General features: G+C 47.8%; 1 protein-coding gene across 1 annotated transcript; it reads left to right on the top strand.

The window, feature by feature from the left end:
- On the top strand, window positions 1-24,105 carry LOC129637433 (radial spoke head 10 homolog B). The gene is made up of 20 exons (XM_055561584.1): window positions 1-292; window positions 1,709-2,061; window positions 3,970-4,045; window positions 5,265-5,333; window positions 7,097-7,270; window positions 7,477-7,562; window positions 8,168-8,288; window positions 9,844-10,020; window positions 11,012-11,171; window positions 11,778-11,899; window positions 14,115-14,304; window positions 15,652-15,766; window positions 16,950-17,029; window positions 17,130-17,278; window positions 18,002-18,109; window positions 19,032-19,175; window positions 19,753-19,878; window positions 21,231-21,324; window positions 22,573-22,771; window positions 23,754-24,105. The coding sequence occupies exons 2-20, from the start codon at window positions 1,805-1,807 to the stop codon at window positions 23,920-23,922; spliced, it is 2,616 nt and encodes an 871-aa protein (XP_055417559.1). The 5' UTR covers window positions 1-292; window positions 1,709-1,804; the 3' UTR covers window positions 23,923-24,105.
- Window positions 24,106-24,564: the final 459 nt, after the last annotated feature.

The following is a 24,564-nucleotide window of genomic DNA, read 5'->3' as shown; positions in this document are numbered from 1 at the left end:
GGAGCCTGGTGGGCTGCTGTCTATGGGGTCGCACAGAGTTGGACACGACTGAAGTGATTTAACAGTAGCAAGGCGAAGATACAGGCTGAGAGAGGCCGCAGGGCAATTAGCAGAGGAGGGAAAACCCAGGTCAGTTGGGTTCCATATTGCTACCTGCTCTGAAGGGCAAAGCACGTGCCGTGGCCCCTTTAAGATCGGGGCGGGGCGGGGCCCATGGTTGCCTGGACACCGTCCGGGTCTGGACGCCGTGCTGCCTCCGTCCAGGCAGGATCCTCTCTGGGTCTCCACCGAGGTGAGTGCCTCCGGGGGTCCTGGGGTCCCAGGCGTGCGGCCCTCTTTGCGTGACGGCCAGGTTCGGCTCTTCCTCGGCCTCCGAGGACGCAAGCGGGTGAGCGGTGGGCGGGGAGGGCGTAGGAAGGGACAGGACCGAGCTGGGAGCCTGGGCCCAGAGAATGCGAGTCCCTCTCGTGCTAAGGCAAGTAAACTGTCCGTAATACAGCCTCAACTCAGGGAGAGCAGAAGATACACAAAAGTTGGTAAGAAACAGGCCACGAGAAAGGAAGTTTGCTTTATTAGTAGTTCAGACTCCGGTGATGGGGGAGCGGAAAGCCTGTGGTAAAGACGAGTTTAGAAGCCTCAGCGGCTTGCTTCGCTGTCATTGCTGAGGTGGGGGTGCTGGGCTGGAAAGGGTGATGGGGTTTTGAAGGAAGAGAGGAGCTGGACCATGTTGGTGAGAGCAGAGCCTGGGGGGGTTGGGGGGAGTGAGCGGAAATCAGGTGGCCAGAGAGTGCCAGGCAGGCAGAAGGCATTCAGCAGCCGCTGCTCCCCTCAGGCACAGGGAGAGGGGTCTTGCCTTGTCTTTCGGGACTCACCTCTGCCTCCTGCTTGATGTACTGGGATGTCTTCAGTGGGGCCGATTTTGGGGGGCCACAAATACTATGGCTTTAGAGCCCCGCCCCTCAGCTCTGGGACCCTGGGCAAATGATTAACACAAGGTTTCTTGTCTGACATAGGAGGCCTCAATCTATTATCATGCTGTCCCAGGGAGTAGGTAGCCGATGGCAATAGGAAAGTGACAGAATAATTGATTTTGTGAATCGTCTTATTTAATCCTTATAAGCAGACAAGTTCCTGTTTTTCCTGTTTGACATCTGAAGCAGAAGGACGGTTGGGAAGGGGACGGTGCAGGAGCCTGGGTTCAGCTCCTGAGCACTTTGCCAGGCGGATGTACAGAGATGGGCTTTTACACAGTATGAACTGGTGGTAGGTAAGATTTTAGAGGTTAGGTTGATGTTTTTTCCCACAAAGGGTTGCCTTTCTTACTGGAACACTAGTTGAAAAGAAATGATAGATGGTGGTTCCAATTTTAAAAATCTTAGGACAATGTAATATTGAAATTGCTTTTTATAACCTGGTGCTACTTGATCCTTGTAATTAATTTTTCAGGCTGTAGGAAGAGAATGATAATGACATTGGGGTTGTACAACTAAAATTGTAGGGACTTTCTTGGTGGTCCAGTGACGAGGACTCTGTGCTCCCAATGCCAGGGGCTCAGGTTCCATCCCTGGTTGGGGAACTGGATCCCATATGCCACAACTAAGACCCAGCTCAGCCAAATCCATAAATATAAATAACTTTTTAAAAAGATTAAAATTGTAACTATGAGTGAAACCCTTAAGTATTCAGAGACATAATTTTTATTTTTCAGATAAAACTCCCCAAATCCTTGAAACGCACAGCTTTCAACTGAAGGAGTCATTGGATACTTATCTAAATAAAGTGAACTTTAGGTCTTCTAAAGGCCATGGTGAAAGAAAAGAAAAAAGCAGATAAAAAGGGGGACAAGTCTGTCCGTTCTCCCTCGTCTCCCTCAGATTATCCCGAGTTTGCCAAACAAGATGGCAACGCCCCTAGGCAAGACGTGTCGCCGAGTGCCGCGCCAGCACTGGACGTGCAGCCCAAGGACCCGGGAGTCAAGAGAGAGGTCAAAAGCGACAGTCTGCCGAATGAAGATACCACCCAGTACGAAGAGCCCGTTCTGACCAAACTCATAGTAGAAAGGTGGTTTTTTCTTTCTTTTAAATGTTTCTTTATGTACTTATTTGGCTGTGTGGGGTCTTTGTTGCAGCATGTGGGATCTTAGTTGCGGCAAGTGGGGTCTAGTTCCCTGACCGGGGACTGAACCCAGGCCCCCTGCACTGGGAGCCCATACGCAGTCTTAGCCATTGGACCACCAGGGGAGTCTTGACTTTTCTTTTTTCTTGAAAGGTGACTTAATGAACTGCCTTTTCCACATTCCCTTGACTCCGACTTCCATGCTGTCTGTTCTCTGTCTGTGGATGATCTCTTATTATAGCTTTACTTCGCACCCCACTCCAGTCCTCTAGCCTAGAAAATCCCATGGACGGAGGAGCCTGGTGGGCCACAGTCCATGGGGTCACTAAGAGTCGGACACAACTGAGCAACTTCCCTCCCTTCCTTCCTTCCATCTCCCTAGATGACTGTAAACATCTATGCCTTTAGCATTGTTCCGTCTCCATGAGTTTTTGGTTCAAGTTTTTAATGCCCTACTGGACATCGTCCACTGAGCTTGCGTCCCAAAGCAAACACTGCAGGACTTGAAATAACACAGTCAGGATTTGAGTCTTAGCTCCAGGATGCCAGCCCCATCGCCGAACCTTTCTGAGCCTCAGGTTCTTAATGGGGGGAAATAAATGAGAATTCGCACTTTAGAAGGTTTCTCTGGATGCTGCTGTTTCTCTCCCAGCTGTGGGTTCATCCCTTGGTCCTTGTTTCTCTTAGGGCATCACCATTTCCCTACATCCAGGCCTGAAGTCGTAGAACTAATCTCCTCATCATAGGTTTTCTAATATTTATTCTTCTCTGGATTCTTGGAATATGCCCAGTGTGGTCATGGCTGTCACAGGGCCATTTGTTTTCCACCTCACTCGCCTCAGAGTCTGGAGGTGAGCAAGGTGATGAAATCACATGTTATCAGTTCAGAACTACAAATCTGGGCACTGTTCTTGGCACCTTCCTTGCCTAAAGCCAGCACGTCAGCAAGCCCTATTGGTTCTACATCCAGAATATATCTTAAAAAAAAAAAAGTTTTAAAATTATCATAGTGAAATATACATATTTTAAATCCTTTTACGTGTAAATCAGAGGCATTAAGTACACTCTCCACGTTATGCAGCCATCCCCACTGTCCGTTTCCAGAATGTTTTCACACCCCAGATGGAAAACTGTCCGGAATATTCCCAACGCTTTCATCTCTCTCGCCGCCCACTGCTCCCCTCCCGGCAGCTCACTCTCCACCCCCCCAGTCTGTTCTCTGAAGCAGCCAGAGCGATCTTTTTAAGATGTAAATCTGGTCCTGTCCAACCCAGTTCTGAAAACCTTCTCATGATTCCTTCTAGAGCTTTGTACTTGATGGCAAGTCTTTATCTCAGCCCACCTGCCTGCCCACCCAGCTTCTGCCTCCCCTGGTCTCCCTCCCATCACTCCCCTCCTCGGTGTGGTCCAGCCATGCAGCTGAACTTGAGACGGCGGCGGGCTCGTTCCTGCCTCAGAGCCTTTGCACCTGCAGTTCCCTCCTCTCAGGGATCCTCTTCTCAAGGTTCTTTGTTACCAGGTAACCTCCTCCTCATTCAGGGTGACATTCCCCGATCATTTCTTTCACAAAAAGTGAATGTGGTCTGGAATTATCTTATTCATTTGTTTCCTTTTGATTGTCTGTCTCTCCTCTTTGGACCATAAGCTTCTGAGGGCAGGAACTTGTTCACAGCCCAAGCCCCAGTACTTAGAAAGGGCAGGCACACAGTGGTCCTGGGGGCGTGGAGGTGATGCTTGTTGGGGGAACGTGAGATATCGTTTGCACGTCTTCACTGATATCCCTTTTGTATTTTAACGCCCAGTCACTGGGGTTTCCTCACATGATTCACTGCCTTGAGCTTTATTTCATTGCAGCTATGAAGGGGAAAAGGTCCGTGGACTGTATGAGGGAGAAGGGTTTGCCATCTTCCAAGGAGGCTGTACCTACCAGGTGAGTTACACGTTTTGGAACTGGGCAAGGCAGACAGTGTGGGTGATCATCTTAGATTTGCGTCTTCAGAAACGCCCTCTAATTCCAATTCCAGAAGGAATTGGAAATACTTAATGCCGATTTTATTGTGAACTCCGAGTACATATTTTAAGGCAAAAACATGACTCAATACAATTGAAATAATCGTTTTAGATTTTTTTTTCCTTTTCCCAGTTTTAGATTTTTTTTCCTTTTCCTGATTTTTATTTATTGTACAAACAACATTAAGGTCACTAAAGTAAATAACAAAGAGTAAAATTAAAATCCCAGCATCCTTTTGCCATAATTTTTTTCAGTTTTCTGTGTCCCTTTTATTTCCTGAATGGATGAATCAGTATTTTTACATGGGCATATTGATTTTGTAGATAACATCTTGAATCTTTTTTTTTACTTAGGACTACATTGCTGTATTGATGTATGCTTTTCATAAGTTAAAAGTTTGTGGTAAAATGTACATTAAATTTACCATTTAAGAAAAAATATTTACTATTTTTTAGTGTAAATTTCAATAATGTTGGGCTTCCCTGATAGCTCAGTTGGTAAAGAATCTGCTTGCAATGCAGGAGACCCTGGTTCCATTCCTGGGTCAGGAAGATCCACTGGAGAAGGGATAGGCTATCCACTCCAGTATTCTTCCCTGGTGGCTCAGCTGGTAAAGAATCCGCTTGCAATGCAGGAGACCTGGGTTCGATCCCTGGATTGGGAAGATCCCCTGGAGAAGGGAACAGTGACCCACTCCAGTATTCTTGCCTGGAAAATTCCAAGGGCAGAGGAGCCTGGCAGGCTACAGTCCATGGGGTTGCAAAGCATTGGACACGACTGAGCAACTGAGGACATCTGGTCTAAATAATTAAAAAAAAAAAACCTTTAAAGTTTGAAATGCAAAACCCAAAGCATATGAGTTCGAGTGGTAGTTTTCCAACAGCTTAGTTAGGAGAGGAAGGCTGAATTCATAGCTCAGTTTAACAACTGCTTAGCACCGCCTGGTGTCAGTTTTAGGGACCTGGGTTTTTCTGGACTCCTCAGATCCTTTTTAGAACCAGATGGACACCAGTGCAGTACCAGCTCCCAGCTGGACCAGCATTTTGTGGAACACGGTTCCCTTTTAAGAGCTGAATCCTTGGGTGGCTGTTGTATGAAATCAAGGTAGGGCCTAAGGCATTGTTGTTCTGTTTTGAAGGGCATGTTCTCCGAAGGACTCATGCACGGACAGGGGACTTACATCTGGGCTGATGGATTGAAATACGAGGTAAAGCGTATAATATGTTGCAGTTCTAAACTATGTAATTTAATGGTAGGTTCCCACAGGCTCCTAGCTAGTATCAGGGTCTTCCCTGGGCGGCCCAGTGGTTAGGACTCTGCACTTCCACTGCAGGGGACCTGGGTTCGATCCCTTGTTGGGGAACTAAGATCTGGCCTGTTGCATGATAGAGCCAAAAGGAAAAAAAAAAAGCTAGTTTCATAAAAATTGCTCAGCACATGGGTTAAAAAAATCCACAGACCCAAAGAATGGAGGTGACAAGTAAGTCGTTACGCTAGGGGCCCCTCTGTAAACTGTCACCAGTTTCCAGTTTTGTCTGTCTATTTGTTCGGAGATATTCTTCAGCCTCTACCACCTTTTTATAAACAGAGGTACTTTATTTACTTACTTTTTATTTATTTATTTGGTTGTACTGGGTCTTAGTTGCGGCCTTTGGGATCTAGTTCCCTGACCAGGGATCGAACCCCGGCCCCCTGCATTCAGAACTCAGAGTCTTAGCCATTAGGCCACCAGGGAAGTCCCAGAGATAGTTCATTATACCCTCTCTTCTGCCCCTATATTTTTCTAGAGATCAAATCACATCCATTGACTGAGATCCATTGATTTTTACTGGCTACTTATGTTCCATGATAGGGGTTTCACATATCCCATCTTGCAGGGCTGAGGGGAATATGTATTTTTAGATCAGTGTCTACACAGTGTGGGTGGGCCTGAAACGCTGCTCTGAAAATCACAGTTGCAGAGCTGCTAACGCCATGGTGTTTGTAAGTCGTAATGAAAGTATTTAAAATGGAGGGCATGATGCACATATTCAAACAGCCAGGGGAGGGAAACAGGCACGTCTGGGCCAGGTTGGCAGCTGAGTGGACTGGGCAGCAGGAAGACGGGGCTGGGCAGAGCAAGGGGAGGGCATCCCCCATCACCGTCATGGAGGGGAGAGAGCACCCAAGGTCCAGAGCGACCAGAGGATTGGGTGCCAACTGCCATTTCAGGCCAGGCTTTCCCAGGAACGCATCTCTTCCCCCAAACCCTGCCACCTGGCCTGGCCTCTGGTTTATTTATCATCTCTGGAAGGTCAGGTGGGGCTGATTTCTATAGACGTTGCCCCCTCCAACACACACACCAGCCCAGTCAGGAGGGTTTACGGGCAGGGTTCCTGCTCCCCCAGACGTGTCCTCAGAAAGGTCCCTGGCCTCCTGGGACGTCTGGTGGGATCTCACCTCCAGAGGCTCACGTTCCTGGAGAGGAACCCGAAGCCTCTGGGCTGAGGTGTGCAGAACCCTGTGCTGTGCACCCCTCCAGGGCTCCGACCACAGGGGATTATCTGGAAGGCGCCCCCAGGGCAGGCGGTCAGCTGATGTGTCTGCAGAGTGTTAGAATTTCCACTGGCCATCACTGAGCCTGGCTAATGGTCAGCAACTCCTGGGAAGCAGTGAATTAGCCTCCCTTGAGGCGGGTTGCAGAGTCCAGAGTTGCCAAGGCCAGGCTTGGGAGGCGCCCCTGCACCATGTCCTCTGCTGGCTTCCTGCAGCTCTGTCAGCTCACAGCCTTCCTGGTCGTTCATTCTGCCTGGGTTTCTGCTCCGTGCCGGACCCGGTGAGGGAGGCTGGGCTGTGCGGGGACGGGAGGAGGGGGCTAGGGGCTCGGGGGTTACTCAGCCGTTGCCTTGGGAGGAAAGGCTGGCATGGTCTCCGCGTGTCCAGGTGAGGGATCTCCCTGCTTGCTTCTTTCTGATGGCCGTGTTGCCACAGGGCGACTTTGTGAAGAACATCCCCATGAACCACGGCATCTTCACGTGGCCAGATGGCAGCACCTATGAAGGAGAAGTGGTCGGCGGCATGAGGCACGGATTCGGCATGTTCAAGTGCAGCACGCAGCCCGTGTCCTACATCGGCCACTGGTGCCACGGCAAGAGACACGGAAAGGTGGGCGAGGCAGCCACACACGTGACCACGTCCTCACTCACACACCGGAAGCATGAGCCCAACTTTATGTCTTACCGAAGATGTTGTAAGGGTGACATCTTCCACATCCTTTAGATGCCATAAAATCATATGTTTCTATCTTTACCTTTTTAAAAAACCAGTTCTATGAGGTTTGATTTTTTTTTTAATGGTATTCCTTGTTCTAGGGCTCCATTTATTATAATCAAGAGGGCACCTCTTGGTATGAAGGAGATTGGATACACAACATCAGAAAGGGCTGGGGGATAAGATGGTAGGTGTCTGCGGTCTCCTCCCCTCCCCTCCCCTGCCGTGTTTCGGGTGCTAGCAAAAAGCATTTGTGGCCCCAGATAGCTTTTCCCTGAGGCTATTTAAAGATAAGGTGCAGAACTTACAGAGAATATATTTGCTGTATAAGCAGGGTGGAATATTTAGACTCAGCTGATGGAACCAAATATTTTGGGCAAAGAAATAAAATATCTGGGGCAAAATGTTAACCAATATTTTGGTTTTAATTATTTTAATTAAATATTTAAATTTTAATATTAACCAAAATATTAACCATAATAGTATAGGGAATTGTTTTTAAAAGATTTTTTAAAAAAGCACTATTCTTATCCACTTTGTCAGATAATTAAACGATCAAAAGGTTTTATATAGTCATCTATCCTCCCCCCACCCACCCTCCACAACCACCACCCCTGGGAGAATCACTTTTGCAAACTTCATGCCTATCGACTAAATTTAAATACAGGGAAGACTGTATGGGCACAAGGGCTGGATTTCTTCAAAGTCGTTTAGGGAGAAAGTTTAAGATAAAGTCCTTAAGGTAAAGGAACGTGAGATAACTGGTTTTAATTGTTTGATCTGTGCACCTAGTTACAAGTCCGGGAACATATACGAGGGTCAGTGGGAGAACAACGTGCGCCACGGGGAAGGTAGGATGAGGTGGCTGACGACTAACGAGGAGTACACTGGTCAGTGGAAGCACGGGGTCCAGGTACCAGCGGGTCTTAGCAGAACACACCCAGAGGCGGGGCTTCCCTGGTAGTTCAGCGGTGAGGAATCTGCCTGCGATGCAGGAGACATGAGTTCGATCCCTGGGCCAGGAAGTTAACCTGGAGAAGGAAATGACAACCGACTCCAGTATTCTTGCCTGGGAATTCCCACGGAAAGAGGAGCCTGGTGGGCTACAGTCTATGGGTCGCAAAGAGTCAAACACAACTGAGCCACCGTGTAACAACAGAGGCAGCAACCCAGTGGCAGACGCTCTGCTGACTCTCAGCCCGGGAATTGTTTGTTGGGTATCGTGTGGCAATCTGAAATTCAGGCAGTGTTAAATTTAGAAACTCCCGTGATGATTACTCGGCTAAATCAGCCTTTTAAAAGTTTTCAATCTTCTTTTCCTTTTTCTATCATTTGGCCGTGCCACGTGGCATATGGGATCTTAGTTCGCTGAGCAGGGATTGAACCCATACTCCCTGCAGTGGAAGTGCAGAGTCTCAACAACTGGACTGCCAGGGAAGTCCCTAAATCAGCCTTTTTTTAAAAAAGTTACTGAAGTATAGTTGATTGACAGTTTTGTGTTAATTTCTGCTGGATAGCATGGTGATTCAGTTATCTATCTATCTATCTATCTATATATATATATTCAGTTATATATATTCTTTTTCATATTCTTTTCCATTATGGTTTATCACTGATTACCGAATATAGTTCCCTGTGCACTACAGTGGAAAGTTATTCTCTGTTCATTCTGTATGTAATAGTTTGCATCTGTGAATCCCAAACTCCCAGTCTTTCCCTCCCCTACCCCTTCTTCCCCTTGGCAACCACAGGTCTGTTCCGTGAGTCTGGTTTGTAGATACAGTCATTTGTGTTGTATTATAGATTGCACGTATGATCTATATCATACAGTATTTGTCTTTTTCTTTCTGACTTCAGTCCAGGTCCTGTTGTCTCTAGGTCCATCCATGTTGCTGATGGCATTATTATTCCGTTCTCTCTATGGTTAGATCAGCCTTTTAAAAAGTGCTGTTTTGTTAGCATCTAGTTTTCTAACTTGGAGAAGGCAATGGCAACCCACTCCAGTACTCTTGCCTGGAAAATCCCATGGACAGAGGGGCCTGGTGGGCTGCAGTCCATGGGGTCGCTAAGAGTCGGACATGACTGAGCGACTTCACTTTCCCTTTTCACTTTCATGCATTGGAGAAGGAAATGGCAACCCACTCCAGTGTTCTTGCCTGGAGAATCCCAGGGACAGGGGAGCCTGGTGGGCTGCCGTCTCTGGGGTCGCACAGAGTCTGACACGACTAAAGCGACTTAGCAGCAGCAGCAGTTTTCTCTAAAGGTCTGGCACACAAGTTAGGTTCTTTGACTGGTAAATTCCTCAGTCCCATGAGTCCTGTGAGGACCGAGTCTGTGCGACTCCAATGCCCATGCTTTTCGCCCCTTCAAATGAGTCCCTGTATTTGATTCATACCTTATTTAAATAGATTCAGGTAAAAAGAGGAAATGTTTTGAGTTTTTCTCATGGAAATTTGCCTTCTTTTCAGAACGGCCTTGGCACACACACATGGTTTCTAAAGAGAATCCCCTACTCCCAGTATCCTTTGAGAAATGAATACGTAGGAGAGTTTGTGAACGGACACCGCCATGGCCACGGAAAGTTCTACTATGCCAGTGGAGCCATGTATGAGGGAGAGTGGGTCTCCAATAAAAAACATGGCATGGTAAGTATAGACCTGTGAAGGTTGCATCTTAAAGATTATGTAAAGGCGTGACTTTCTCTACCTAGGAAACTGTATTAGCCATTTTGCGTAGGCTAACTTACCGATTTGTTAAGATGATTGTGTGGTGTGTTAGTTGCTCAGTCATGTCCAACTCTTTGTGATCCCATGGACTGTAGGCCACCAGACTCCTCTGTCCATGGAATTCTCCAGGCAAGAATACTGGAGTGGGTTGCCATTCCTTTCTCCAGGGCATCTTCCCAACCCAGGGATTGAACCTGGGTCTTCTGCATTGCAGGCAGATTCTTTACCATCTGTGCCACCAGAGTAATTTCTAACGTATCATCAATTTCCTGTATATTTAGAGTTTATTTAATTTGTGGTGTATGTTAGGGTGGTTTTGGTCGCAAGTACCAGAAAATCTAGCTTAAATCTTTCTCTTCCATCCATCCATGTCTCTCCTACCATGTCAGCTTCATTATTATGCTGCCTTATTATTCCTCCCTCACGACTGCAAGAGGGCTGTTGCGGTTCCAGGCTTCTCGCCTACATACCCCGCTAAGTAGAAGGAGAGAAGAAACTCCTTTCGCAGAAATTTTCCACACATGTCTTTAGCTTTACTGAGCTGGATTGGGTCATTTGCCCACCTCTGAGTCAGACCAACTATTGGCCTGGGTTCGACAAATATCAAGATTAGTCCCCATTCTGTGATAGGCACCTCTGCTGGTCATTATTTAATAAGCCACATTCTGTGACCTAGGGGTGCTCAGGGTTATGGAGAGATGGTGGGGGATATACAGAGAGAGGAGAGGAAGAGGGGAGTTGGAGAGAGGGTCTACACGGTGACCTGAGACTCTATGAGCCTGGCTGTGTGTGAACTAAGTGCAGATCTTAACAAATGAAAGCCTCCTGTTGAAAAGATATTGATGTAAATTTACCAATGGTTTCTAAAAATCTTTCCCTAAGCTGCAAACAGCTGTGTTTCTCTCTGCAGGGCCGATTAACCTTCAAGAACGGGCGTGTGTATGATGGCCCGTTTTCCGAGGATCACATAGCGGCGTTTCTGAATCTGGAAGGGGAAGTGATGAGCTACCCGGACTCGACTTCAGAGAGTGCCTTCAGCTGCCAGTGGTGCAAGCCCTCCACCAGCGCCGGTAGGGAGCGTCCGCTTCCAGCTGGAGGAGGCTGATGTGTAACGCTGCATCAGACTTAAAGTGTTGGTCGCTCACTCGTGTCTGACTCTTAGTAAGCCCATGGGCTGTAGCCTGCCAGGCTCCTCTGTCCATGGAATTCTCCAGGCCAGAACACTGGAGTGGGTTGCCATTCCCTTCTCCAGGGGATCTTCCCGAACCAGGGTTCGAACCCTGGTCTCTTGCATTGCAGGCAGATTCTTTATCACTGATATCAAAACATGTACCTAATATTTCAGAAGAAAACATAAGTTTCCTGTGAGCAACTGTTGTCTTTTTTAAGATTTATTTATTTGGTTGTGAGGGGTCTTAGTTACAAATACAGGATCTTTTGTTAAATTGGGACATATGGGATTGAATTCCCTGACCAGGGGTCAAACCCCAGCCCCCTGCATTGGGAGTGCAGAGTCTTAGCTGCTGGACTACCAGGGAAGTCCCCACAACTGCCTTCTTGTAGGTTTTTGAATACTCTTGTGTCACACTTTTGCAGAAAATCATTTTGACATAACGTTTGAGACATTTCAGTGTTGCTTTTCACAATTATCCCCTGTATTTGCCTTCATCTGCTAGAAATCATGAGAAAGCTTGATGGCAATGAAAGTAATTCCCTGTTAGGCTCGAGCCTCGAGCTGGATCTCAGTTTATTGCTGAAAATGTACCCTGAGAGAGACCAGTCAGAAGAAAAGAAGCAGGTAAAAACCTTCTTTGTTAGAAATATATATATTTTTTGGGGGCTTAAATCTTAGCAGACTCTCCATAGTCTTGGGAAGATACTGTTGATGACTGCTGTTCTGTATCAAGTATCTTTTATACACCTGGGAGTCACTTGGCTTAAATATCCTCTTGTTTAATTTTCCAGGATCCCAAGTGAGTGAGCCGGCTTCCTGAGAAAAAGGAAGTTCGGATGGAAGGACCCAGTGAATTACCCAGAGCTTCCCTGGTGGCTCAGATGGTAAAGAGTCTGCCTGCAATGCAGGAGACCTGGGTTCGATCCCAGGGTTGGGAAGATCCCCTACAGATGGATAGTGGCAGCCTGGTCCAATATTCTTGCCTGGAGAATCCCGTGGACAGGAGCCTGGCGGGCTACAGTCCACAGAGTCACAAAGAGTTGGACACAACTGAGTGACTACCACTTTGACTTTCACTTTTTTTCCAAGGGTCAGTCAACCCCTGCCCTGCTGGCTTGGTCTGAAGGCCAAGGCTGTGGTCACCTCACTCTGGAACACATTCATTCTGCTGTGTGTTGTCATAGGCTGCTGGCATTCAAAAGAACTTCAGACCCTTAGAAATTATTCACAATGTCGAAATATTTAGAGAAAAAATTTTGTGGAGCTGGACCTCATTTCGTGAGTATGTGTCTAATCCCAACCAGCTGTTTACATCTGAGGATTGTGGACTGTGAAGTCCGACCCACTCTTCAATTTTCCAGAGCTCATTTCAGTCACCGGCCCTCCAGGCCACTTTGTCCTTGACTCCGTGTCTTGTCCCTCCCTGGCTCTGTTCTGTAAGGAGACTTCCTTACTGTATATGTGTCTTGTGATCTCGACTAGACTTTAAGCTTCCTGAAGAAAATTCCATGTCCTCTAGGGCAGTGTTTTCAATAGGGCCAACTCCACTTGTTTATCCAATTGAGTTGAATTTTCAAAGGCAGGAGTTGATGCTGAGAGTGACACATGCCTGATGGAGCCGCCCAGCTGGGACTTCCCTGTCTCCATAGGGACCCCAAATTCCATTCATCACATTTTCTGATTTTTTTTTTTATTTCTGAGGGTGACGCATGGGACACAAGGTTTGGGGAAACAGGACACTGTGTAGGCTGCAGTTCTGTGGGTCTGAGGAGTCTGGGGGCAGCATAAGCCCACCAAGGGCCTGGGGAAAATGATAGACGGTGAATGGGGACAGAGCGGGTGTGAGTAAAGCAGTGGATGTGACTGTCGCCTATCTCAGGCTTTCAGCGTTGCGTGGCATGTTAGTTGTATGTCTTTCTGTCTGCTGTTTGTCAGGTTAAGGCATTCCGTTCTATTCCTAATTTGCCGAGGGTATTTATCATGAAGGGGTATTAACAGTTCCTGCCAAATGCATTGGTGTGATTATGTGGTGGGATGAATCACACTGATTGAGTTCTCACATGATGAACCAGCGTAGCCATCGCAGGATAAACCCCACTTGGTACTGATGTATTATTCTTTTTTATATACTGCTACCTTCAGTTTGCTAATTAAAAAAAGTCTTTATATTTTTGGCCACGTGACTTGCAGGATCTTGGTTCCCCAACCAGGGATCGAACCCCTGTCCTTGGCAGTGAAAATACGGAGTCCTAACCACTGGACCACTAGGGAAGTCCCTGGCTTGCTGTTATTTTGTTGAGAATTTCTGTGCCTGTGTCCATGAGGGATATTGACGTGTGTGTGTGTTTGTGTGTGTTTGTACACACTCAGTTGCTCAGTCATATCCAACTCTTTGCAACACCATGGACTGTAGCCCGCCAGGCTCCTCTGTCCATGGGATTCTCCAGGCAAAAATACTGGAGTGGGTGGCCATTTCGTCCTCCAGGGGCATCTTCCTGACCCAGGGATCAAACCCACGCCTCTTGCGTTGACAGGCGGATTCTTCACCACTGAGCCATTGATCTGTAGACGAGAGACTTTTGTTGCTGCCGTGGAGATGGCATGAAACAGGGTAGAGTAGGACAGAGCTGTAGGGAAGTAATTCCACTGTCGGGATAACAGCATGTCTTCCCATTCTCATTCGGAATGGTTAGGGAGACTATAACATTCCCTGAGCTTTTGCAGTGGTAAGAGGTGAATGCTACTGCATGTGTGACCTCGTTTAATTTAGAAAGCAAGTTTTCTTTTACCTTTGTTCTTATCAGGTCGGTTGGAGATTTGTGTGGTTTTCTCTTTTCAGGTAGAATACACTATCTTAAGAAACATTACGGAATTAAGAAGAATCTATAACTTTTACAGCAGCCTGGGCTGTGACCGCTCCCTGGATAACACCTTTCTGATGACAAAACTTCACTTCTGGAGGTTTCTCAAAGACTGCAAGTTCCATCACCATAACATAACCCTTGCTGATATGGACAGGGTGCTTGGTGGTGAGTATTCCAGGTCCTTCCTGTCTGGTCTAAAGGGTCTCATAACATCTCAGCACCTTGAAACCAGGTAGGAAATGTTGGGGGAGCGAGGAAGGCACATGTCTGGAGAGGTGTTCCAGGAGGCAACATGTGGGCTTGTCCCCAAGGTGCTTAAAATGCAACTGAAGAGAGAATCTAGTGAAATAACAGCAGTAGTCAAAGACCATCCATAGCAGGGTCAGCAAAGTGGGTCCATGGGCAAAATCCAGCCTACTGGGTGTTCTTATAAATAAAGTTTTATTGGAACATAGCCATGTTCACTTGTTGATGTCTTGTCTGTGGTTGCTCTTGCCCTGCAAAACCGGACCTGAGTGGTTATGGCACAGACTCTCTGGCCCAGAAAGCCTAAAATATTTACCATCTGGCTCTTACCGAGTATGCTAGCTATACAGGTAGTATACAGGACATACACGGTAATGCCCTTTACCACGTCAGTACCCAGCAATCCCCGGACCGTTTCCTTGAAAACCCACCGAGCCTCAGTGACTCATAATTAAATATCTCTGTGACAGTGTATGCTGTCCTATACATATGCATAGGTCCTCTGATCTATAGTTTTTATAAAAAAAAAACACCACCAAATTGTAAGGTCAGAAGCAGAGAAGATCAGGGAGGACTTGGAATAGCCTAGAAAAGGCATTAGGTAATTTTAGGTTGGGCTTGATTTCAGGTTAAAAATTTCGTGCAGTAAAATTAACAGTTTTGAAGGTTTTACTCCCTACAGCTGAATTGTGGGAGGCAGGTTCAAAGGTCTCAAATTACCTACTTGATAGAGCTAATATCAACCCTGGTGGCTCAGATGGTCAAGAATCTGCCTGCAATATGGGACACCTGGGTTTGATCCCTCGGTCAGGAAGATCCCCTGGAGGAGGAAATGGCAACCCACTCGAGTATTCCTGCCTGGGAAATCCCATAGACAGAGGAGCCTGCAGGACTACAGTCCATGGGGTCACAAAGAGTCGGACACATTTGAGCGACTAATACATGTACATCAGGCAAATCTGTGGGCGGCATTTACCAATGGCATTTGCTCACTTGGTGTTCTTTGTGTGTGTATCAACTGCAAATTTTAGTTTTTGAAGCATACTTCAAACCCATTAAAAATTAGCAGCATTAATCACATAGCCCACCAGGCTCCTCTGTCCATGGGATTCTCCAGGCAAGAATACTGCAGCAGGTTGCCGTTTTCCTCCTCTAGGGGATCTTCCTGACTCAGGGATTGAATGCACATCTCCTGTGTCTCCTGCATGGGCGGGTGGATTCTTTACCCTCTCAGCCATCACATCCTCTCCAATTTTCTTATTTTAGCCAATAACGACATACCAGTGGAAGAAATTCACTCTCCATTTACAACATTACTTTTGAGGACATTTTTGAATTACCTCCTGCAGCTGGCTTACCACATTCATCACAAAGAATACCAGTAAGTTCTCCTTCTGGGCCCCTGGGATAGGATGAGGGCTGAGCGAACCATCACGATTGTCATATCGTTCTCTTTTCTCTGATATTCATGATTATTTTTCGTACTCTTGAAGTATTAGAAACAAAAGTTTCTTACAAACATTAGTCATCCAGACCATGAGAAGCAAAGTTAAAAATTGTGAAAACTCTTCCCATGCAGGTCACATGTCAGTTTTGCAAATAGCCCTCAAGTTTTTTACTCAGAAATAGTCACCACCAACTCTTCCTTAGAATTTCCTGTCTTTCTCAGAGCAAATTTGATACTTACCCTTTTTTTTTTTATATAAAAACCTTTGATTTTGAAATAATTGTGGACTTTCAAGAGTGTGGCCAGGTTAACACAGACAATTGGTTTATGCTCTGCATCCTGCTTCCCCAAATGATTAGGTCTTACAGAATCACGGTGCACTTCTTAAAATGAAGGAATTAACATCGCTACCATTTGATTAACTGAATTTCTGAGGTTTTCACTTGTCTGTTCCAAGACCGAATGCAGGATCCCACCTTGGTGTTTGTTGTCATATCTCCTTTCTTGTTGTTGTTGTTCAGTCACCAAGTCGTGTCCAGCTCTTTGTGACCCCATGGACAGCAGCACGCCAGGCTTCCCTGTCTTCCACCATCTCCCAGAGTTTGCTCAAATTCATGTCCATTGAGTTGGTGATGCTATCCGACCATCTCATCCTCTGCCTCCCCCTTTCCTTGTCTTTAGTCTTTCCCAGCATGAGGGTGTTTTCCTTTGACTTGGCTCTTTAGTCCCCTACAACTCTGATAGTTTTTTTATGTGTGTCTTTTATGACCTTGACACTTTGGAAGAATATTGATCGGTTATTTTATGAAATGTCCCTCAATTTTGCTTTGCTGATGTTTTTCTGTCATCACCCTGAGGTTATGGGTTTGTGGGAAGAATACCATCATATCAGGGGTACGTGACATCAGTCTGTCTCATCACTGGCGATGTTACCTGTGAGCACGTGACTCAGCGCTGTCAGCCAGGTTTCTCTAGTGCAGACTTACTGCTCTCCCCTTTCTGTGCTCGGTCTACTTGTTAGAGAAGCCAGTTACGAGGTCACTCGGCCCTCCAAGAGCGGGGGATTAAGTTCCATCTCCTGAACGGAGGAGTGATAATGGTTTCCTTTTAACCACAGAGACCGAAGCCCGTCGCTCTTTCTGTGCTTTAAAAAACTGATGAATGAGAACATCCGCCCCAATGCGTGCCGTGTAAAAGGTAAATACAGAGCCCGTAGGATTATATGGACCTTAACTGTTTCCAGCGTCGAGTTCTGTAATCATCGTTTTGAGTGTCAGTGTTTCCACTCCCTCTTCAGGCCATTTATTCTGTGAGGCCCAGCGGACCCTCTATTCGATGACTTACGTGGACAAGTGCTGGGAGATCTACACGGCGCACTGCAGACGGAACGCGGCCCCTCCGCACGAGCTTACCATGAGCATGAGACACTTCCTCTGGATGTTGAGGGTAGCCACGCACGGTGCATCGTGGCTTTCTGTTTGTAGCCGTTTTTGATTTTAATTTAGGAAAGGCAAAATAGTCTAGCTGTGATGTGCAAGGAACAAGGGAGTGGTGCACCTGGGCTGTCCACCCACAGGTAGGACTGTGGCATGCTAAGGCTGATGGGAAGCTCTGTGGATGAGCGGTACCGGTCCAGGACCGGGTTTCACTGTGGCGTAAGCGAGCCGGGAAACCGCCCCAGCTCCCCCGACGCCCCCTCAGCCCACTGTCCATAGACCTCTTCTCCAGGATGTTCAGGTTTCCAACGGAGGAGTTCTCCTAACTCTTTGTGCCTGGGGACATGAACCCAGCTTTCCGGGTTCTTAGGACAGAGTCTGGAGGGAAGGGTCAGTGTGGAGGGAGGGCCCTGCCTACACGCATTTTCCCCTCATCCTCGTTTTCAGCAGGACTGTGACATTTTTAAAAGTACATATTGCCAGTCCAGGTTCGATGCACGATACTGGATGCTTGGGGCTGGTGCACTGGGACGACCCAGAGGGATGGAATGGGGAGGGAGGAGGGAGGAGGGTTCAGGATGGGGAACACATGTATACCTGTGGCGGATTCATTTTGATATTTGGCAAAACTAATACAGTTATGTAAAGTTTAAAAAAAAAAAAAAGTACATATATATATATAGCTGTTTGTAGTCAGCAGCCATTATGGTTTGATTGGCTGTTTCTTTTACAGAGCTTTAAGATGATAAATAAAGAATTGACAGCAACCAAGTTTGTGGAGGTCATAGCAGAGGATAATCCTTCCATGTATGATGGAATCGACAGTAACTTTGAACTTGAGGTTTGTAAAGAGGTGTCACGAACGGCCCAGATCCAACTCAGGCTGTTTGTTCTGCCTTGGGTACCAACGACAAATTCTGTCTCCAGCACGGCCACCTCTCTGAGTCCAGATCTGACCACCTGGTCACAGCCACCAGACTCCTGCCTCCGAACATTTGTACTCACTACACCCCTTCCCCAACTTTCTTTTTTTCTTTGGCATATGTAAGCCATTTCCTGCCTGTAATTCTGAAGACTGGCATCAGAAAGGTGCTGGTGGGCCTGGTTCCTGCTGCAGGCTGTGGCAAAGGGTTGCCTACAGGCCCCTCTCCTTGGCCCGTCGTGGTCGTCTTCTCTCTGTGTGCCTGTCTTGGGGCCAACGGTCTCCCTCTTCTTATGAGGACGGCTGCCATATTGAACTGGGGCCCACCCTAGCGGCCTCAGTTGAGCTCAATTATCTGTAAATATGAGGATACTGGGGCTTAGGACTCCCAACCCCTTTTCCAAGGAGGCGCAGTTCAAACCACAACAGTCTTCCTTTCCCAGTCTACCCCTCACCAACTCATGTGCTTCTTCCGTGCAGAACACGGTCACGTCGTCTCAGTGTCTCTTAGCCATTCCAATGTCAGCTGTCACTGGAGCCACTGCTCTCGTTGTTCAGGAAAAGAGGAAATACTTCTTATAGTGACGGTCCTCGATGAGTGAATATACAGTAACATGTTCCCATCAAATAGAAAAGTGACTTTGAGACCTAAGGAGAGAACATACATCCTCACAGGTCTCTTAAAGGCTGTAGTTTTTACTGCAAACCAGTGTGCTCCCGTGGCATCCGAGTGTTGAACAAGGCGGCATTTCCTGGAGAATAGAGACAAACACTCGTAAGAGCCTCTGGCCCACCTCGAGTTGTGTGAGGATTGACCCTTTTATATTTTCTTACATTTCAGCTGGTTTTCCTGGAATTCTTTGAAGCTCTATTAAGCTTCGCCCTCATCTGTGTTCCTGAGCCACCAACTAAATTCTGTTCAGATTTCCCAAATGATGACCTGTCTGTTAACAAAGCTGGAAGCACTTACCCAGTGACAGCTCAGGTAACAGATAATATCTTAGAATCGACAGAGTAAGGAAGGGCTTTATTCTGGAATGGTTAAACCGTCATCAGAACTATCTTGGGGTTTTGTGACCCTTCAGGAAAGAACTAGTGAAGTCTTAAAGTATTTATTTATTTTTTTTAATGTATTTATTTATTTGGCTGTTGCAGCATGTGGGATTTAGTTCCCCAGTCAGGGATCGAACCCAGGTCTCCTATATTGGGAGCTCAGAGTCTTAGCCACTGGACCACCGGGAAAGGTCACTTACGTTATTTATTTTGTAAGTTAGGGGAAATGTATTTCCTGGTCTTGACCCAGGAAGCAGACTCATAGCCACGCTAGAGGAGCTCCATCACAATCGTCAGAGTGCCTGCTGACACCCTCGGGGGCAGGGAGCACTGGCTGGAGCCCGAGGCTTACAGCATCTGGGGCAATGGGTTCACAGGTGCGGACGCGTCCGTACTTACCGTCACGGCACGCTTTAGGTGTTGTTTATCGTGAATCAGTTATACTGCATTAAAGGCCTGTGCATCTCCATGGAAACCAGAAGCCCTCTTGTGTGTCTGTCATTGGTCAGAACACCCAGAACAGGAGTCCAAGCGCAGTAGCAAGCCAGGAGTCCGACATTCAGTTCAGCAGCACCAAGTCATCTTCGAGCAAGTTGGGAGTCCTGGTCGACATCAGCAAGATAAGGAAGTCAGAGGTGTGTATTGACAGGCAACCGGGAAGACAGCCAAGGCTGCGGTATCGGCTGTGGGCACGCACTGGCTGTGCGGTGAGGGCGCTTCTGGGGCCAGGGGTCTGGCAGGAGCAGGAAGCCTGTCCTCTCGTGGGCTTCACCTTCTGGGGAGGAGAGGGGCGTCATGACACAGGGACAGGAAGAGGGGGCGCCTGTGGGGTGCTCAGCTGGTGCCACGCACTTGCCAGGGTCCTGCTCATCTAATGCCCAGACGCCTGGAGGGTGCTGCCATCGGCTCCAGAGAGGGGCTAGGGCACAGAGAGGCAGGGTGGCTCGCCCACCTGCCCCTTAGTCACAGAGCTGCTAAGCAGCGGCGCTGGGGCAGTTCCGCTCCAGGGTGTGGCCCGCTACTGCACTGCTCTGCTGCTTCACACTCGGAGGCACCGGGGATGTGACGAGAAGCGGGGCGGCGGTGGAGGCTGAGTGACAGGGTGGGCGGAGGGAGGGTCTTGGGAGGAAGTGACCCCTGAGCGCAGCCAGCGGTCAGCGGAGGGAGTCTGTCCTGCGTGGAGGCCCTGAGGCGGGAATGCGTCTGTGTGGCTGGGCGGGAAGCGTGGCAGCAGGTGCAGCCACGTCGGGGCGGCCCAGGAAGATGCACCATTGAGGCAGCACCCGGCCAGGGGCACGTGGCTGGAGAGAGACAGAGGCCCGCGAGCAGGGCGGTCAGTTGGCTCCCAGCCACTGAGCTGATGACAGACCCGTGAGGAAGTGCTTGGGATTATCTGCCGGTGTTTTTTGAGTGCTGCGGAATTTGAGAGAGAAAGAGAGGGCAGGGAGGATTCTAAGATTTTTTTTTGGCCTGAAGAACTGAAAGGATAGAGCTGCCGTTTATCATGAAGGGGAGAACCAGGGGAGAGGAGTTTTGGGGGGAAAACCTAAGGACCTGGGTTTGGACACATGCTAACTTAAGGTGCCTGAGGAGATGTCCAGGTGGTGACAGAACGGGCAGCTGGAGACAGTTTGGGGCTCACGGGTGAGATCTACCGGAGGCAGAGATGTGCATGCATACAGCATGTGTGAGGTAATTACAGCCACTGAGAGATGGTTAATAAACATTCTCCCAACAGACCAGGGTGGTGTCCAATCTTTGGTTTCTTGGAGGAGGAGCCTTTCAGTGGATACAGCAGCTCTGTTCTTCATTTCCTTAATAGGGCAAATATGCAGGTTAAAAAGTCAAACTAGCATAAGGATGTCAGACTCATGAATACTTTTCTGATTATTTACAACATAGAAAATTAGTGTTAGTCTATAATGATGCAGAAGTCATATTTTGCTTTATGATTTCTTAAAAAAAATTTTTTTTTTTTATGTAAAAGCCTAAAATCAAGAAATCTGTAAGTGACGGAAAAACTTCCAAAGTGAATTTTAAATCTGCAGGAAAAGGGCTGACCTTCCTTTTATCTCAAAGTGGTGAGTATTTTAATTCTAGAACCTTGGTACTAGCAAGCTGTGGCTTGTAAATGACATCATGGTTATAAAAAGGTACAGCCATGTCACCACCGCGGGGAGCTGGCCTCGGGGTGGCGGTAGGTGTGGGTGAGACGCCTGGAGCGCTGGGGGGGCGCCTGTGGGCCACCTGGTGCCCGCGGCTCGCTCTCTCCGTGGATTTGCCTTTTCTGGACACCTCATATAGACGGAATCATCCGTCTTTTATGCCCGCCTCTTTCACTCACAGTTGCCTTGGGACTCATTCACGTGGTAGCGTGTATTAGTATTCTGTTCCTCTGTATGGCTGAGTAGTATTCCGTTGCGCGGCTCTACCCCATTTTTACCTACTCGTCAGCTGACGGACACTCGGGTGGTTTCCGGTTTTGGCTGTCATAAAGAATGCCGCTGGGAACGCTGCTGTGCCAGTCTTTGTGGCTGTGTCCCTTCGCCCTCGTGAGCTCTGGCACTGGCATCAAGGCTCTCCCCATGTCTTCCGCTCTGGGCCCTTCACAGTGGCTCCTGCGGGGGAGACTGGTCTGGTCACAGAGCCCTGCGTTTCCACAGGACCTGCGCCCTTACTCCTCTCCCATCCCCGCCGTCAAAGAGCCCAAGCAATGGACACAGTCAAAAAACAAATGCCGTCTTGAAAGATCCCCAGTCTTACTGATATTACACAACTATCCAAAGCATTATCCTCCTGGAATCAACTATTTTAAACACATTCCAGAGTGGATGGGTGCTGCCTTAGTAGACGTGAAGCTATATTCCTTATCAAGTCAGTAATTTTACCTACCTTCTTACTCAATTCTAAAATCCTTTAAAGTTTTTTTCTTAAAACTGCCTTTAAAGACAATGTAGTCAAAAGCCAAGGGTTTTTTTTCCCTTTCTCTGAAAATATTGGAATGTTGTAAGTTTTCTAAGATTTTAATTTTGGAAAACCAAAATAGTTAAGCTATTTTAGAAAAAAATATAGGTACCAGGAGGCCTGAAGGAAGTGTTGACCATCATAGCTGGGGTCAGCTGATGCCATCCTTGTTCTAGGGGGGGCGTCCCTGAAGCCTTTTGCATTCCCTTAACACCCACAAGCCCATGAGGAGCACAGCGTCACCCTTATGGGGGACGAGGACACTCAGCCCACCACAGGCAGTGACAGAACCGGGAACGGGAACGCACACTCCCAATGTTACTCAAGACTGTATCAATGCTCATTTCAATCAGCCTTTCTTGCAGGGAAAAAAGAAAAATACAAGTATGAACAAAAGGAAAAATTCAACACATGGATCAGTAATATGTACGTCTTTTTTGTGAACACTCTCTTCCAAGCACATAAACATGAAGAAACCCTCAAGGAGAAAGTAAAGGAAAACAGGCTGCATAATGAAGCAATAGCCCTTCAGAGGAAGATGGAAAACGAGGAGCTGGAAGCCAGGTAACTTGATAAACACCTCTTGACTCCCTCCCTCCCTCCTGGGTTCTTGGTCATCTTTCTTTCCTGTCCTCTGTGGCAACGCTGAGCTTCAAGACCAAACACTTTCATTAAAAGGCTACGATGTCAGGGACTTTCCTGGTGGTCCAGTGGCTAAGCCTCTCGCTCCCAACGCAGGGGGCCTGGGTTCGATCCTTGGTCAGGGAACTAGATCCCACTTGCCACAACGAACACGTGGTACAACCAAATAAATTAAAAAACAACACACACACACACACACACACACACACACACGAGTCTACAACTTCCAAAGAGTGGCATGCCCTCGTGTGGGGCTGGGAACCCGTGGCTGCCTGTTATGTCCTAAGGGAGCGACGACGCCCTTGGCCCCAGGCATCCACAGGCACACAGCGTGACATAGACCCAGACGCCCTGGGTCATATCCCAGCCCCACCACTTATTACACCTGGGTGACCTTGGGCAAGGTCTGTCCCCGTGTGCCTATTTCTGCCCCTGTGGAGGTGGGGGTGACCCATCGTAGGACTGCTGTGAGGACCGAGGTAGCGCATGTTTCTGAAACAGAACCGTGATTGGGGCGTGGTGAGCATGCAGGCATGGCCGCAGTGTCCAGGCTCAGCCCCACACACAGGTCAGTTTCGAGTGCGGATGCTCACCTGTGAAGGGCATCACGAGCCCACTGGCCTGTGGAGGACAGCATTAGACTTAAGAACTATCAGCTACAGCAGGACTTTAAAAGGGCTGTGTACTAGCTAAGTTGCTGCAGAGTCAGGTACTTCACAAGTCACCTAAGATGTGCGCAAAGTCTGAACTGATGAGATGTCGATGGCGTGACTTTTTATTTCAGGCAAAATGATGACAAACACTGTTGAGCTCCAGGAATGGACTACTTTACACGACAGCGTAAAACCTGGTTTCGAAATTTCAAAGAAAAAAATGATACTTTCTTGTGTTTGCTTCTTGTTAGGCTGAACAGCTTGAGAGAGGAAGAGGCCAAAAGACAAGACTACGAGGTGGACATCACCGTGATCAAGGAACCGGTGGACGCCCCCTCCTCGAGTTTCACACTGAGCCCCCCGAAAGAGGACACAGTGGTGTCCAGCAAGTCCATCACCAGCAAGAAAAAGAAAAAGTAGACGTCACTCTGTTTGTAAACGAGCCGCAAGAACAGGCAGGTGTGAAAGGAGAAAACCCTGTCTGAGTGTTTCTTGAAGACCGGGGTTTGGGCCCACTGGGTTTAGGGTTTCTATGTGGTTGGATCACCGAAATGCCTGTTTTGACAGCTGAGCTGAATGAAATACACACATGGGGGTATTGAATGAGCGTGTATTCGTTGTTTCTTTTTTTCTGAATTAAATATAGCACTGGTGATTAAACTTAGAATCTGATCAAACCTACTAGAAAACAGCGGGAGCAGATGAAGCCCTTTACACGCTTCTGCAGCCCAACCCTCTCCGAGGCCGCACGCCTCCTTTGCCCTGGGAACCGCCCCGGGTCCACAGCCTGCCTGTCCTTCAGGTGCTGCCTCTCCGTGGCCTCTGCCCTGGTCCTTCTCCACCCATTCCCACAGCATAGCGAGCACCACTGCGCCGACCAGAAGCCGAACAACAAGGATGGAGAGCCCGCGGCACAGCTGGAGGTTAACCCAAGACCTGAGGTCTCTGTTAGGAAGGTGTCACAGCTAACAGTCCTGTTAATTAAGAGGAACCACCCAAAGCATAAGAATACACCTAGAGCTTCCAAACTACCAAAAAGGAAGGAAACGATCATCAGACGTA

Source organism: Bubalus kerabau, chromosome 23 (assembly GCF_029407905.1).
Source record: "Bubalus kerabau isolate K-KA32 ecotype Philippines breed swamp buffalo chromosome 23, PCC_UOA_SB_1v2, whole genome shotgun sequence".
Taxonomy (NCBI): Eukaryota; Metazoa; Chordata; class Mammalia; order Artiodactyla; family Bovidae; genus Bubalus; species Bubalus kerabau.
Note: the sequence above shows the minus strand (reverse complement) of the source record. Positions and strands in the feature narration are given on the sequence as shown.